This window comes from Varanus komodoensis, unplaced genomic scaffold (genome assembly GCF_004798865.1).
Source record: "Varanus komodoensis strain SLA01 unplaced genomic scaffold, ASM479886v1 scaffold4, whole genome shotgun sequence".
Taxonomy (NCBI): domain Eukaryota; kingdom Metazoa; phylum Chordata; class Lepidosauria; order Squamata; family Varanidae; genus Varanus; species Varanus komodoensis.
This window is the reverse complement of record NW_025335941.1, coordinates 55821020-55837666: the sequence shown is the minus strand read 5'-3', so window position 1 is coordinate 55837666 and position 16647 is coordinate 55821020. Positions and strand designations below refer to the sequence as shown.

The window sequence follows — 16647 nt, the reverse complement described above, 5'->3', positions numbered from 1 at the left end:
TCCCTGCTGCAATGCGGTTCTCTCTCTCCGCCCTTCCCTACTGACACCAGCTGTGGCTGGGAGCCAAACACACACACACACACACACAGAGCCCGGGCTAGGAGCGGCGCTGCAATGACGCAAGGCAAAAACAGAAAAGGCGACAAGGCAAGGGAAGGAGAGGAAAAGGCCAGGGAGGGAAAGCGAGGGGACTCCCCCGCGGCCTCTCTCCTCCCCTTCCTGCGCCCCGCTCCCGGCCGCAGGCCCTCGTGGCTCTGAGCGCGTGCAGAGTGCCGGCCGTCGCCCGCGGCGCGTGGGTCAGCGGCGCGCGCGCCTCACGTGCGACGCGCTCACCCGGCGCTGCTGCGTGCGGGGCGGACTGCGGGCGCCCTGCGGGCGGCGGCGGCGGCGTATTTCATTGCGCCGCGAGAGGCTCGCCGCACCCCCGCCTCCCGGAGCAGCATCTCAGTCGGCGCGGACGGCGCACTGAGCGAGAGAAGCAGCGCTCCCGCCGCCGAGGATGTGGCCCTCGCTCGCCTGCCTGTGCCTGGCGGCCGCGCTGGCCTTGCCCGGGCCGGTCCGGGGCGCGGTGGTGCGCCAGGCAGACGCGGCCGGCTTCGCCGACTGCGACGCCTTTTTCTACCAGAGGACGCCCCCCGATGGGCTCCGGCCGGGCGGGCCGCCCGCGCTGCAGAAGATCTGCCAGAAGTACAAGCAGGAGCCGCGCTTCGCCACCCTCTACAGCACGCAGGACAAGATCCCGCTGTACTCGGCTTTTCGGTGCGCAGGGGGCGCCGCCGCCGCCGCTCCCAGCGGGGTCGAGACGTGGCTGGTGGAACCGCAGGTGAGCCTTCGTGCCAGGCGGGTCGGGTTGGGCCGCGCAGGGGTGCGGGCGGGAAGCGCTTGTCTGGTCTGCGCCGCCCGGGCGCACGTGGAACTCACTCCTCCAAGGCGCTGACTTTCAAAGGGGGGTTCCTTAATTGATTCCTGCAGTTTAATGATCTGCTTTTCACCACGAACTTAACCCCGGAATGGGGTACCACAACAGGAATGTCCCAAGGCATTTTGCTGCACGAGACAGATCAACTACCCCGGTAACATCCACAGGCAGCCAAATGGTAGAAAAGTCTGTACAGCACCTCTCTCGCAGAAGAGGTTTAATAACAGTAAAGCAGTCATTTACTCCCCTTCTTTGGCACCCCATATTTGCTGCTCAAGCTTGCTCCCCCTGGCTGGCCCTGAAACATAAAATCTATTGGCATCAGCTGATAAAAATGTCAGAACAAGGGAGAACGCAGGTGCATTAAACAGCTTGAAGACTAACACAGTTATGCTGGGATTGGCATCTGTGGGTGTATCTGATGAAGTGGGCTGTAGTCCCCTAAATATTATGCCAGAATAAATGCGTTAGTCTAAGATGTCTTGTTTTTCCTACACTAGGCTAAGCTACCCTCTAGAAAGGGTTCCCCAAAAGTAAGTCTACTGGATGCAGCCACACCGTTTCCATCAAAAACTGGGTGGCCAAATTGGTCTTGGGTGGAAGCTGAAAGATTGGAAGATGCAACTGTCTTATGAGGAGGGAGGGAGTTTATCAGGCTTGCTGCCAGTAAGGAGAATGCCCTTTCTTTCTTGGGTCGCTGTGTGCAAGACTCCAGGCAAAGGTGGCAGGTCCAGTGGATGTTAATATTTAGGCAGTATGCAGAGGAGAAGGTGCTCCAGCAAGAAAGAGCAGTGCATTGGCCACTCCCAACCGCGATGCATTGGCCAGACGCAGCAGTGCTCTTCTGAGCACAGGAAACAGGAATGCAGAGTGGGTGTGGGAGAGACAGCCCCAGTTTTGATCTCCAAATCCTTTCATGCATCCTGCAACAGCAGAGCTCCGACTTGCCGCCGAATGTAGCCCTGGCAAGGCGTTGCAGCCGATCTTGGCTCTTTGTCAAGGGTTAGCTGTGCTGCGTGCGCAGTTGTTGCATTCTGGAATTACATGTTACAAACCAAACCAACACAAAACGAGGCCGCTAAACCAACTGGTGGCCCTTGGTCGAACTCTCCCTCTCCACTTTTGCATCTTCTCCCCTGATCTGTGGGATGTTTGGGACTCTGTGTATTCTGATGTCCAGATGTTGGCAGAGGCTGGTGCAATTCGACATACCTTGTGTTGGGTGTTGGGGAGCACAGTGACGTGGAAAGGAGTGTGGAGGGGAAGCTCTGTTACAAAGAGACTGACTTGCCTGGCAAGAGCTCCATGCTTCTTCGACTATAGTGATTCTGCATTTGCCATGTGGGTATTACATCCAGGGGATCACGATGATATCTCATTTTACACTTGGCACACTCCTGCAAGGTTGGGTTGACAGCGCTTATCCCAAGCCTCTCCAGAAAGCTTCATGAGCAGGGATTTGAACCCAGAGCTAAATCAGCTCTCTGCCCAGGCTGGGTACCACGTGGCTCTTTGCCTCAGAGCAGCTTCCCTGTGCTTTACCGCAGGTGTGTGGTTTGCTCATGGGTGCACCTGCATCACGCCCAGCCAGGGTCTCCAGTGCAGGTGAGCCTGGATCCTTGAGGCGGCACACCTGCCATTTACATGTCCTGAGTTTGGGGTGGGAAATGTCAGGGTCAAATCAGCTCGCCTGTTGCATTTTACCAGTATGGTGGTGCAGCTGTGGCTGGACCAGGGGGCCAAGGTTCAAGGCCCAGGGGGCCTTCAAGTGACTGCCTGAAAATGCCAAGTGCAGAAGCAAACTAATTTTTGCTCCTGTAGTCTTGATGAGGAGCTTAAAGTGAGTTTCAAATACAAAACAGCACATGCTCGGAGAGAGTTATTTAGTTTTTTAAAAACTATTTTGTTTTTACTAAACTTGCGATATATCAAGAATTTTTAAGCAGTTTTAAAGCATGTAACCGCTTGGAGGGGAGGAAGATCGGATGTTAGTTGGGTGTTTCACAACAGAAATTATGAGCACCATTTTCCAAAGGTACCAGAGCTATAGGGGTGCAATATATATACGTTTAGACAGAAAAATGTCCTACAATTCCCGGCATTCCCCAGACAGCCATATGAGATGCTGGGGCCCAAAGGATCCTTTCCTGTGTATCTCTTCGAAGGATTGAGCCCTAAGACAGGAAAGTCCAGGGTCTAAAATTCCTTACCTGCAGCACTGCACCAGGGTCAAGTTGCTGTCTTGCAGGGTAAGCCCCAGAACCACCTTTTGGTGTGCATTTTTAAAGCACGTACATCCAAAACAATTTAGCCAGTTGCTTTTTCAGCCCAGTCTGACTCACTGCACACTGTTATCGCTTGGCAGGATAAATTAAGCCTAAGTTCTTTAGCACACACTGTAGCAATAATTATAAGGGAAGAAAATGAAGCAGGAACCTGGAACCCTAGGAATGACCATAATTACCGTTGCCCACTTTGTTGTTGTTGCATAGGGGCAGGAGATCCACAGCTAATTCAAGCTTCTAAAATTGACTTAGAAAACCAAAAAAAGAAATAAGGACTAGATGGGAAATGATGGTAACACCCCCCTCATGCCTTGATTTAATAAAGGAGTCCCACATGCCCACAGTTCCATAAACATCTATTCGATGGTGCATGTAGAGTGACGTCTTCTAAACACCTGTGCAGAAGTGCTGCTGAGTTCAATGGGACTTAATCCCAGGAAAATAGCCATATGATTGTGCTGTTAATGGCAAACTATTCTGATTTCTTCTGGGATAGCTGTAGTCCACCATTTCAGATTTTTTTTCCACCCTACGGGCCGAGGTGAAGGAACAATGTTTGCCCCACCCTGGCAGTTCTACATACATGTACATCAAGAAATATTTTTTACAAGGGTTCATAAAGCTTATCACAAAAAGCCTCCTTTGGTCAAGGAGCCAGTCCACAGCGTCTCTTTTGTAGTGCAAAGGATGACAAAGCAAATAGGACAAGTTCTCAAGGAGGTAATACACATATGTCTAAGAAAGATATGGAAAAAAGACACTGAACTGGGACAGATTGTAACAGAAGCATTTGAAACTATTTTTCATCTTGAAATGATAGCTGATTAGCACATCCAAAACCTGACAAAATGGAAGCCTGAGAAAGCACTCAAGTGTGCATTTCAAAAATGTGGCCTTGTGCTAATTTGCAGTTTAGTATAATTTGTTGTTAAATTTATTTTTCAGTTTGTAACATTTTAGCACCAGATTAAGCTGCAGAGAAGTTGTTACACTTAGATCCTAGACAATTGTATCTGGGCTGTACCACTTGGTCCTGCAGGTAGAGGGCTGTCATAATCAAATGCTTTAGGGCTCTAGACCTCAGGATGTAATTTAAGTTTCCCAGCCACGACAAAAGCTTGGGAATGGGACTGTGAACACAATTTGGAAGCAAACGGCAAGCCATACTGTCCTGTTGGAATCAGAGTGGGGGTAGAAGCAGCAGAGGAGCAGTTTTAGTTTTGTGGCCCAATCCAAATATAGATACAGCTGGGTAAGGGTTGTTAGGACACTCACAATAGAGTAACCCTCATTTTTCTAAAATCCCGCAAGACTTCTGTACTTTTAACCCTTGCAAGTCAGGTAGCAAACAAACATCAGAAATACAGATTTTTTTTCTCTTGCTGCTCTCCTCTGCCACCAGGAGGAATAATTCCCCGGTTCGGTTTCTTCCTTTCTGGTTTTGCCTCTGGGCCAAATCGACGCTGGGCACCCAAACCTTTGTGGGAGGCCTCCTGTATAGCTTGAGGCTTCAGACCCTGAAACCCTGGTTCCTTCCAGATGCGCTGGGCTATGACTCCCTTGCTGGTTGGGGGACGCCTCGCGGCCTGAGTCCTCTGGAGAGCGCTGAGGCAGGGAAGGACAGCCACGAATGACAGCCTGGCAAGGCCTGCGGTGTGCCTGGAGATGTGCAGGCTGTCCCCAGGCTGGCTGTGGCACACTGGCTCTCTGGTCCGCGCTGACGCCTAATCCTAATCTCAAGAGAGGAGTGGTAAACACACAGACACTGGGGGATGAGGAGCTGCACTGGTGGCCTGGTCCATCGCAGGGGTGGGAAAAAGAAAGATCCGGATGCCTTTGTCTTCAGCTCCCAGCATTCCTGGCCACTGGCCGTGCTGGCAGGGGCTTCTGGGAGTTGAGGTCCAGCAATCCCTTCTGCCAACCCTTGCATGACGGTGTCATGCTCTGGCTTGGCTTGTGGCCCACTTGTCCCCAAACATTGGCCATCGCCAGTTGATGCAGCATTTGCTGTTGGTGAGATCCTTTCCTTGTGTACATCAGAAGCTGCTGATGCTGCATCAGCCCATGGGCCCATCTTTCTTCAGAACATTTAGTTGCTCAAAGGTTCTCAGGAGGAATCTTATTCTGGTGTGGAACCCATTTTTTTTTTAGAGTCCTCAGTTCTGTTTATATATGTACATGGATCTGTATGAAATACACAATTTTCTAACAACTATAAAGCTTCAGCAAAATTGGAGCAAATATCCAAATAAGTATTTATTTGAAGGTAGTGTCTAATATGCTGCCCATACATATATGGAAAATGTTGTACAGTTCTCAGCCCATATGTTTAGAAGACTTTTTTTTTTGCTGTATTGCACCACCCTTATTAAAGAGATGCTTCAGTGTCCAACAAATATGGAACAAAACTTCTGGCCAAACATGCCACAGTTCCATGTGTTATGATCCAAAGCAGTAACTCATTAATGAGGTGTTTTATGATGGTTTCACAGCAGCATCTCAAATTCCCAAATGTTCCCATGGGTCTCCTGCTTTATTCTATCGCAGCCCTCCTGCTACTTCCAGACCAGGGGAATGAGCCAAAGACCTTCTGAATGCAGAGAACATGCTGCAGTGCTGGGCTTATTTATTTATATTTATATCCCACCTTTCCCCATTGTAGAACTCAAGGTGGCTACACACTACCCAGGTGGTTTGCCCTCCAAGCTCAGGCCGTTCCCAGCTCTGCTTAGCTTCAACACGATAGATGTCTTATTCACCTTCAGACCACACTCTGGGCCATTCTCTGTTGCTGTTACTTTGGGCCAGCAGCAAGGGTAAGCACGGCTAGGCACTCTGGGGGCCCACAGCCCCATGGAGGGTGGACTCCTTTCCATATCTGCTTTCTGAGTGCCCAACTAGATGTTAACTGTAATTGCTGGGCTAGTAGCTGTGGGTGGGGCTTTAAGAGTGTAATCACAAGTCCACTCAGCATGTAGTGCATAAGGGAAGAAGGTTTAACCCTTCCTTTCGCAGTCATGATTTTGATGAAAATCACCTTCCCATCCAGAATTTATTTAATCGATTTATAGACGGCTTGATTCCATGCAAAAAGGCCCCTTGCAGCATTTTACAGTATCGGATTTTAAAATACAAAACAACTGCAGGGAAGCAAGTTAAAAACAGAATATACCACTTGTTTCAGTTTAAAGCCATATAAAAACAAAAGACCAAAGACTCTCAATCAAAATAGTAAAACCTAATGAGGCATTATAGTCAGTGGTGAAAAGGTGGGTCCTGAAACATGCCTGAGTTGGCACCTCCTGCATCTCAAGAGGAGCATTCTGGAAAGTGGGTGTAACTATGAAGAAAGACTTAGGAGGTAGGGGTTAATTAGGGGTGTGTGTGTGAAAGATTTTTCTCAGAATTGCAGCAAGGCAGGGACAGAAGAAGCTTTTCCTTCCTACATACTGCAGCTGCAATGAAAATTGCCCCCTCCCAGGTTTTTAAAAACCCAGACACAGCCGCACAGTTAAAATAGGGACACACCACCTGTCCTTCCAGAAAGCTGGTCTGCCTTTCACTGCTCTCACAGGAGTCATCTGATGAGAGCCAGTGTGGGGTGAGGGTTCGGAGGTCTGAGCTTGTTCTAGTCCCCACTCAGCCATGGAGCTCCCTGGGCGATGACTCAGCCCAGCCTACTGCACAGGGTAGTTGTTGTGAGAATTAGATCAAGAGAAGGAGGAGAATTTTGTAAGCCGCTTTGAGTGCCTTGGAAGGAAAAAATGCAGGATATTAAGTAAATACATCTTGGGAAGTTGCCTTATATTTTGCCTGTAGCTGTAATTCCCCCAGGGATGCAGCAGGTTTCTTCTTCCCATGAGAGGCAAAGTTGGTGCCACTCTCTTCTCTGCCCACTTGCACACGCAAACATTCTTCTCCTGGAAACAGGAAGGGGTTTGACTCCAAAATGAATAGGGAAGGCACGGGCCGGGGTGCCGATGGTGTTGCAGAAAGCCAGCTGCTCTTCACACAAGAGCACCGCCCCCCCCACCCATTGTAGCTGCCTGGCTCCTTTTCCGCGGAAAGCTGTCAAGGGAGGCATTGTCGGGGCAGGCGACTGGGAAAACCAGGGACGCCTTTAAGCATGCGCGGATGCAGCGATGTCCCTCTGCCCTGCCCTGCCCTGCCCTTCCCAAGGAGGGAATGCGCACTGCACTTCCTTCTGGCACTGATGTATGGAGGGCTTGTTCTAATCTTAGGAGCTGAAGCAAGGAGGCAGGATTTTGCAGCCCCAGCAGAGTTTGAAGTTCAGTTTTGCTTGGCCCATTAATGCTTCGACTTGGGCTCCTGTGGGACCTTGAAGAAACAAGCTCAGAACTGATGTGTCAGCGAAAGAGCCACACGCCCACTAACAGCACCTCCAAGACTGCTGCTGACTCACTACCGGAGGGGGTTTATCAGTCTTTTGGGCTTGGGGTGGAGAGATCCCTAAGAAATCAGCCAGCTAGGAAGGAAAGGAGGGCCCCGAGCTGTTGCAAATAAGACATCCTTCAAATGCTAGATGTTTGAGGAAGAGCTCTGTTACTATTTCTAGACACATTTTCAGCATCCAAGCTGCTGCATAGAGTTTGTTTTGCATGTAATTGTAGGCTGGGAGAGAAACTCAGTGGCACAGGCCTGGTTCAGCCAGAGCAACACACTGCTAAAGCTGACAGGCTAAAACCTACACATGCGCTGAATTTCTACAGTGTTTCTCAGCACAGGCCAGTGGATTTCGCAGTCCATTGGTAATTGAATGGGTAGACAGACTTTGCTGAGAAGCCTTGTAAAAATTCAGTGCCACTCAGCTGCTCCTAGAGGATTCAACAGGACTCTTCTTATGCTACTAATTTTTCTCTCTAGCAGGGTCATTTGTCAAATCCGATTCAAGACTGGCTTGGTTAAAGGGTGCTTTGGTGTGTCTCTTCCTTGCTCACTGGGCATGGTTGGGATTTTTCTGGTCGCGGTAGCTCCAAATAGAGTTGCGCGGCTGTCCTTGAATTTCCTGCAAAGCTGGGTCAGAAGAGTTGTGCGAAGTGACAAAATCCAGCCACTTGGAGTGCTTATCCTGGGATAAAAATGCAAGAGGGGCTTTTCCTGCTGCTGGAGCCCTAGAAGTTGTCCAAGAATGTGATGTGTGGGCATCATCTCTGTTCCCCATCATCATAATCTAAGGATAGGTGACGTGCTACCTTTGTGGTGTGTTTGGACTACAGCTCCCACAATCCCTGACCATTGCCCATGCTGGCTGCGGTTGATGGGACTTACAGTGCATAAATACCTAGAAGACACCAGGTCATCCAGGTTGGCATAATCTGTGATATGTTTGAGGAACTCTGCCACTTCTTCTGGTGTAACTCTTATGCCTTGTGTAGGTAGCCTTTCTCCCTGTACGAAGAAGCTGCAAGGGGAAAATCCTGAACTAGTTGAACTTCTCTTGTGCTTGCAGCTATTTAAGATACAGCCAGAAAAAGGAGAGTCTCTTTTGATCAGTTCTCTTAGTTTCTTGGCTTTGTATACATTGTCTCTGCATTCTGGAATCCCATGAATAGTTGTGCAAGCTTTAATTGCTTCTGCTCTTAAACACCACACCTTTTTCTTTCTAAATAACCAGAAAATAGCTACTGAATCTTTCCCTTCAACCATTTTTTTGCAGTGTGGCAATATCTCCATAAAACATGTTAGGGTTTGGGTTATTCCCCAGTCTGGTACCTTTCACATGTGTTGGAGTAACACATCTGAAGGGCATTGGGTTGGGAAGGCTGGTTTAGGTGATGTCCTTTGCAAGGTGTCCCATTGCATGAAGCACTGGATTTGGAAACTAGGGCTTTAGTTGCACTTCCAGCCTCACTGTTTGCCCTTCAACATGCCCCTGTCTCTCTCAGCCTGAGTTCGCAGGATGGAATGGAATGGAGACAGACATTGAAATAATAACACCTATCTTCTCCACATGCTGGTTTCTGAAGGCACCTGGAGGTGCTTCGCAGATAAGTGATAACAAACAGCTGTTGCTATTCCAACTTCCTTGTTCCAAATATTTGGTTATTCAAATAGATCTTCTATCAAGCTACTTCCTTCTTCTCCTAAAACATTATGTAAGATTTCAGACTGAAGTTTGGTTCATAGAGGAGAATGAAATTATGAATCCAGCAAGATGGTGGACATGGCCACCTGGTCCTATCCAGTGTCAAAGAGCAGTGAACTCTGAAAAGTTTGATTTACTTTTGTCATTAAGGATGTATGTTTACTTATTAACATAATTCATATCCATCCTTCTAGTACAATAGCAATATGCAAGAGAAGCTCAAAAGCAATAAAAAAGTCAGTCATCATGATCACACGTAAACGAAGATTCTTGCTGTAGCTGGAAACATCTTATACCATAGAAAAGTCCACTGTGGGGGTTCCTAGTCATGCATTGACCAGAGGGAGACCTGCTTGACTTCAGGACAGGGCATGGGTGCACCACGAATAAGCAAACCTTGCCCTGAGATTCTTTCTTATTTATTTATCATTTTAAATATAATTTCTATACTGTGCCTATATCCAGTAGGTTCTCTGGACAGTTTACAATGTTTAAAACATTGCAAGAAGATTGAATCAAGAAAAATTTACAACCATGATCAATAGAAACAAAATATAATCAATAACAGTAACAGACAGAATATGAAACCAATAATAATAAAAAATAATAATTAAAATAATTAAAATAATTAATCCACAGTGCCACAAAAATATAATACACAATTTAAACAATTAAGATGCTGAAGAAATTAAAAGGTTTTATCCTCGTACCTGAAGATGTAGAACATTGGGGACAAGTGCAACTTTCTGGGAAGCTGGTTCAACAAACAGGGTGCCACGGCCAAAAAGGCTCTGCTCCGGGTAGCCACCTTCCTTATATCCTTTACAGGTGTTTCCTGGAGAAGGACTTCTGACAATGACCAGCCATGTATGGGAGGATACGTGCTATCGGATATACATCCTGCTGTTGGGCAGTATAGAAATGAAATCAATTGAGCACTCCGCTTTTTAAAGCCATCTAACGGTGCAATCCTATGCACATTCAGGGAAAAAAAGGCCCTATAACTCCCAGCATTCCTCAGACAGCGTTGCTGGAAGATGCAGGATAATGTTTGCTGCCTAAACGTGCGCAGGACTGCACTCTGTGCCTGTGATCATTGCCACATCTGGTGGCAGAGAATTCCAGAAGTTGATGGTGCATTGCTTGAAGAAGTCCTTTTATTCCTTTGTATATTCCAATGCATTTAACAGTCCGTTTCATTGGATGACCCCAGTTACTAGTAATATAGGAGAGGGAGGAAAAATGTTAACATAAGAAGAGCTGCACTGGAGGAGAGCTTGGGCCCATGTAGTCCAGTATTCTCTTCACACCATGCTCCACCCGTGGGAAACCCATGAGGTGGACAAGAGTTAGGCTCCCTTAGTTCACGACCTACAGAATTTAATAAAATTCTATGGTGACGTCTTTTGTCCTTTTCTCCACTAAATTAAACCTTCCCAAGTTCTTCCTGTCTTTCCCCATGGGGAAATCTTCCAGCTACCTGATAGCTTGGGTTATTTCTTTCTTTACCCTTTCTGATAATACAGGGTAGACTTCCATGTACTCTTGCCTGCAGCAAAAAGACGCTCTTGGCATAGAGAGGGTGTCACCTGTTGTACAGGCCTGCTGTTGGCCCACAGTCTAAGCATTTCTGAGGGCTGTTTCCCAAGGCGGCGGCGGTCATCAGGGCTGGTGTCCAAGACTGGTAGGGCTGGGCATCAGCCAAGGACCCACAACTTTAACAGGGGCCCACTGGCAGGATCCCTCTGGATTTTCTCCTTTTCAGCACTGCACCCTCTTTGTGGTACTTTAAGCATGCCTTGCTTCTTCATTAACAAGGATGACAGAGAGAAAATTGTCCAGATGCTTCTGTAATTAAAGGCATTCCATCTACCCACAGCATCCTGCAGAAGCAGAAGCGGTAGGCAGTCCTGTACCTGCTAGTTAATGCAAACTAACCTGACTAGCAGCAGACGGGCCTCAGCTTGCGCTTCCAACCAGCACTATGGAATGATAGGATTTTAGAGCTAGGAGGGACCTTGGGCGTCATCTAGTCTAGCTCTCTCACAGTGTAGGAATTCCACAGATTCAGTAACACTGGCCCACCTCTGCTTAAGATGACGCATAGCCTAACGCTTCCTAGGGTAGTTTGTTCCACTGTTCACGAACTCCCACCAGTAGGAACGTCATATAGAGGATCAGTATCTGCTTCCTTGGATTATTCACCCTTTAGCTCCAGTTGTCTGGAGCAGCTGCCCTAACTCTGGAGAGACACGTCTCTTCTGTGTGACATCCTTTCAGAACCTCAAAGAGGGCTATTGAGCCTTTCCTTGGCTTTCTCTTGTCCACAGTCAACACAGCTGGCTCTTTCGAGAGGTATAGATGAGTTAGGTTCCATCCTAGATTATGCAAAGTAATAAAGGGACAAGGGATTCTTGAGGCTTGTGCAGAATGCCCCCGCCTGGAGTTTAAGTGGCCACACTTTGTTATCCTGCACCAGGGAGCAAAGACCCAAGTTGGAGTCTGTGTCTTCCAGGATAGCAGGAGCTGTAGCACATGCTTCTTTAAAAATTAGGTAGGGCTTTGGAAGAATTACGTATGTGCTAGATGGGGTTGGGATTTCAGCCCATAAGGCATGAATCCTGTGTGACATGTTCAGTGCCTGAAAGTGAAATCTTCTGGGGACAAGACGCGCCCCTGACACTCTATTCGTATGCACAATTGTGCATAAGTGGAGTCTGCTTGACACATTCCCGGATGAAACACACAATTTAACACCATTAAACACAATGTCTCCTAAGAATGTCATCTGAAGGAGACATTTCTCTTCTGGAAGCGTGTGTGAGGCAAACACATTCCTTTGGGTGACTCAGGACAAAAGATTCCTGTGGAACCTCCTGACCCTGGAAAAATGGCATGTGCCATCATGTCTCGATATAAAGAGACAAAGGTTGCCACCTGTTAATTCTGCATTGCAATGATGCTCCCAGCACTGATTGGTCAAGATGGTATGGAATAGATATCTCAGCCGACAGATTCCAAAAGCCTTGGCTGGGCAGTGCATTCACTCGGCCAGTAAAGGACACAAAATAGTGTGCAGGCTTTCAAGTTCCCCAGAGCACTTTTTTGGTCAAGATAATAGATGGAGGAGAAAAGAAGCGTGTGCGGAGAAAAAAGGGGACAGTGTTCAGGCTGTGGAGTTTGCATGTTGTCACAACAAGAGTGGGCAACTTATTGTCCTCCTCAATGGTTTGGCCTACAACTGCCATGATATCTCTTACCATTGGTTATGCTGGCTGGGGTTGATAGGACTCATAGTCCAGAATGTTTGGAAGGCCTCTCTTTCCTGAGTTAGAGTCTTAAGAGGAAAATATGTATTGTTTTATATGCTTATTTATTGTGTTGGAAGCCGTCCCGAGGCTCATGCGAATGGGACGGCATACAGAACCTCCAAATAAATAAATAATAAATAAAAGTGGGAGGGGGAGCCACAGATATTCAAATCAGGTGCTGAGATGATTTCTGATTGCATCTGGGACTTTGCTATCTTGCAAACAGGAATCCAGAATTTGGTTTGGGTTCAAATTCAATGATCGTTTGTGTTGCTCTTTCAGCTGGATGATCCTGAAAATGGCTTGGAAGGAATGATGCCCGAGGATGAGGTCACAGGTTCGGTGGAGAACTTGGGAACGAACCAGGCACTCACTGCAGACTATGTGGACTCTGGCTATGTGCAGGGGCAGCTCAACCCCAGCTCCCTTCACAAGGGAGACCACCAAATTGCCACCCACACACTGACCAACGCCATACCGATGACTCCGCCTCTTCAGGAGATTTGGCACTGGGAGGTTGAGAACCTGTTAGGCCGAGGATTGGCTCCTCAGTGTGGGAATGGAAAGGATCTCTATCTCATTACGGGAGCCATCCCCTCCACCCTCCGAGTGAAAGAAAAAGTTGCAGTCCCCGAGTTTCTTTGGTTAGCAGCCTGCTGTGACGATGGCACCAAGGCCTGGTCTGTGGGATTTATTAAACAGCTGGCTGCCGAAAACCGTCTAGAAAGTTCAACTGTGGAAGCTCTTGAGAAGAAGCTTTCTTCAGGGGCCCAGCTGTTTAAGAACAACTGTGGCCAAGAGAGGCATGATCCCCAGAAACTGGAGGCCGTGCTGCAGTCTGTAAAAGAGATACAGGATGAAAAACTGGTGCCACAAGGAAAAAAGGCCACTGCGAGCCACCAGGAAAGCGCAGAAAAAGAGGAAAGTGGCTTCCTGAAGAAACTGTTCTATTTCATTGTGACCCCGCTCTTCAAACTGCTGAAGTTCATTTTCTACCTGGTTGGCCAAGTAGTGAAACTTACCTTTTATCTCCTGTGGCGCCTTGTCCAGATGGTTATCAGGGGGGTGACTACTTTCATCAAAGGAATTTCCACAGCGCTGCTGAATATCTTCATCGACCTGGCACGGGTAGCTGTAAACATCCTGAACGGCATTGCGAAAAACATCTACAATGTTTTAATGATTACATACAGGATTCTTAGTGTGCCTGTTAATCTGATCCTGGATATTGTGTCCTTCCCTTTTTACACCTTGGGTGCGATTCCATCGGTACTTCAAGATATCGCTTCAGGCATTGGTGGACTGTTCTTGTTGGTCATTGATGCTACAACCAATATTGTGACAGGCCTAAATTATGTTGTATCTTTCTTAGCCAAAAGATTTCTTCCTAAGATTTCAGCAGATGCCTAAAAAGCAAAGAACTCCCTCTCTCCCCTCAGAATGAAGCAATACTTTGCAATATGTTGCTAATCTCCTGTTGTTCCTAAATATTTATTGTGGTGACATTATCAGTGATGAACCGATGTTCTGGCAACATGGGTGAGCTACATGACCTCAAAGGGAAATTTTATGGCAAATTAAAAGTTCATGTATCGTAAAACCAGCAGCTTTGGTGGGCTGATTAACCTCTCACTACCATGTCAAATCTTTGCAGAAACACAAAATACTCTTGAATATGAGAGGAACACACATTCTTATGACTAGAATGTATGAAGATGCAAAGCTGGGGTCATCAGCCATGATAGGCTTCCCCTGAGTCCTTTGGGAATAGTTTTATGAACTAAGGAAACAGAATGACAGGGGCAGGAAGGGCTTTGGAAACATTTTGAAAAAAATTCTTTTTTTAGTCAAGAATTGCTCTTGCACGTGTGTTTTCTTTGTTTAGGAGTGGGGCCATAACCCAGGATACCCATCCTGCATGGAGAAGCTGCCGGGTTCTTTCTGTGGCAGTCAAGGCAGTTAAAGGGGCCTCAAGGAGCTAGGCTGGGAAAGGCTAAGACCCCTAAGACCCCGGCGAGCCAAAGCCAGGCAGGAGAGAGTGCACTAGTTTGGCAAATGCACTGACTCGTGGTAAGGGGTTTAATTGTGATTTGCACTCTAGATTCTCTCCTGCCTACTGCCTGGCATATAAATTAAGGATAATTGTACATTTGGCAACATTTTAGCAAATCTGCATTTGTCCCTCGAAGTGAGAAGAATGTGCACTTCCGGGGTGAAGAAACGCTGGTGTAGTGCAGTGACAAAGAGGCCAAGCTATGAACCAGGAAGTCCCTGACTTGAATGTTGACTCTACACTGAAATCGTTAGGTCAGCCTTCCCAACCTGGTGCTCTCCAGATGTATTGGATGACAGTGCTCAGCATGCTCAACCCGCTTGGTTATACTGGCTGGGGATTATGGGTCTTAAATGGCAAAAGTGCAGCTGTTGTACTTCAGGCACGTCATGAGTAGGGAAGGCTTCCTGAAGAAGACAGTCATGCTGGGGAAAGTCGGAGGCAGGAGAAGAAAAGGGGGAGCCACCATGCGACGGGTTGAATTGATACAGAAAGCCTCAGCCTGGGATGTGCGAGAGCTGAGCAGGGCTGTTGTGGATTGGACATTTGGAGGGCTTCCGTTCACTGGGGCTCCGTAAGCCAGAGACAACGTGATGGCACAGAACAGCAGCAAAACATGCAATGCTTCTGGAGGGCACCAGGTTGGGAAGACTGCCTCGCATCAGATACGTCATCCTGTTCAGAGCAGTTGAGGTTTACTGACTTTGCACCTGGGGGTTGTACTGCAGCCTCTGCACACTGGAACCTTTGCAGACTTCTCCAGGTTGATGAAGCTCGTATTACCATAACATGTTCTATATGGGGCTGCCAATGAAATTGGTTCAGGAACCACAGTTCGTGCAAAACTGGGAAGCTTGATTCCTAATTGGGATGGGGTGCATCTGACAATAACTACACAGGCTCCCTGCCTGTTTCCAGGCTCAGCGCAACATGTTGGTTTTGTCATTTAAAGGCTCTGTGGCTTAGGACCAGTTTAGCTGAAGGGGAGAGAGGCCATGTGGCCTACTGTGTAGAAGACAATCCTCTGTTTGAAGGCTGCTTGGTTCCAGTGTGGTTTAATGATAAAGAGCCATAAGAAGGACGAATCAGAGCCTTGACGTTGCCTATCCAGGGTTAGCACCCGGACAGTGAATGGAGAAAGCATACAGGTCACCTCACTGCCCACTAACTACTAATTTATCATATATGCATATAAATTAGTGCATGCACATTCTGTGGAAATTGGTGTTTTCTTTCATGGCAATGTGCAAGTAACCAGCCTACATAAGGACTGCCTTATTCCATTCAGATCTTCACCATTTTGGAGCTCTTCCTCTGAAGTCCTTCAGTTCCTTCTACCTACTGAGTTGATATAGGTGGTGTCCCATGATAAAAGAGGGGTTTCACCTCCTTGGCTCCAGAACGCTCTCCATAGGGACATTTGCCGGGCACCAGAGGAAGCCGGCCTTTTTATTTGCCCAGGATCTTTTACCCACAAATACTAACTTTTTCCAAAATTTGGAAGTACAGTGTGGATCCTGTTATGGCCAAAGGAGCTACATGCATGAGAAGGCAGTATTGGAAAGCTTATAGGAACCCCAAACCAATCTTTAGAAAAGTAATACTTTCTCCTGAATCAGGTGGAGGCAGTAATTCAGATACAGTCCTTGTCATTCAGATCAGGCATGCTCGGTAGCCATGCAATGCTGTAAGGCAGCGGTCCTCAAACTTTTGAGGACCCATGTTATAAGGGGAGGGAGAAACTGAAGATGGACACCTTTCACAAAGTAACAATTTGTTACAAGTTTCACTTGTAGAGTTTTGATCTGGCTTTTTCCTTCCCCTTGCTGCTGGTTATGTTGGGTTATGCTGCATTCTTTAAAATGTATTTATTGCTAAGTTCTATTTATTTTTAATTTTGTTAGCTTCTTGGAGATGTTTTACATGAAAAGCATTACATAAATACACTAAGACAATAAATGGTATTTTGATTA

The 16647-nt window shown here is 47.3% G+C and overlaps 1 protein-coding gene across 1 annotated transcript; it reads left to right on the top strand.

Moving 5' to 3' along the window:
- The first annotated feature begins 458 nt into the window (after positions 1–458).
- On the top strand, positions 459–16647 carry ENDOD1 (endonuclease domain containing 1). The gene is made up of 2 exons (XM_044442627.1): positions 459–823; positions 12904–16647. The coding sequence occupies exons 1-2, from the start codon at positions 500–502 to the stop codon at positions 14029–14031; spliced, it is 1452 nt and encodes a 483-aa protein (XP_044298562.1). The 5' UTR covers positions 459–499; the 3' UTR covers positions 14032–16647.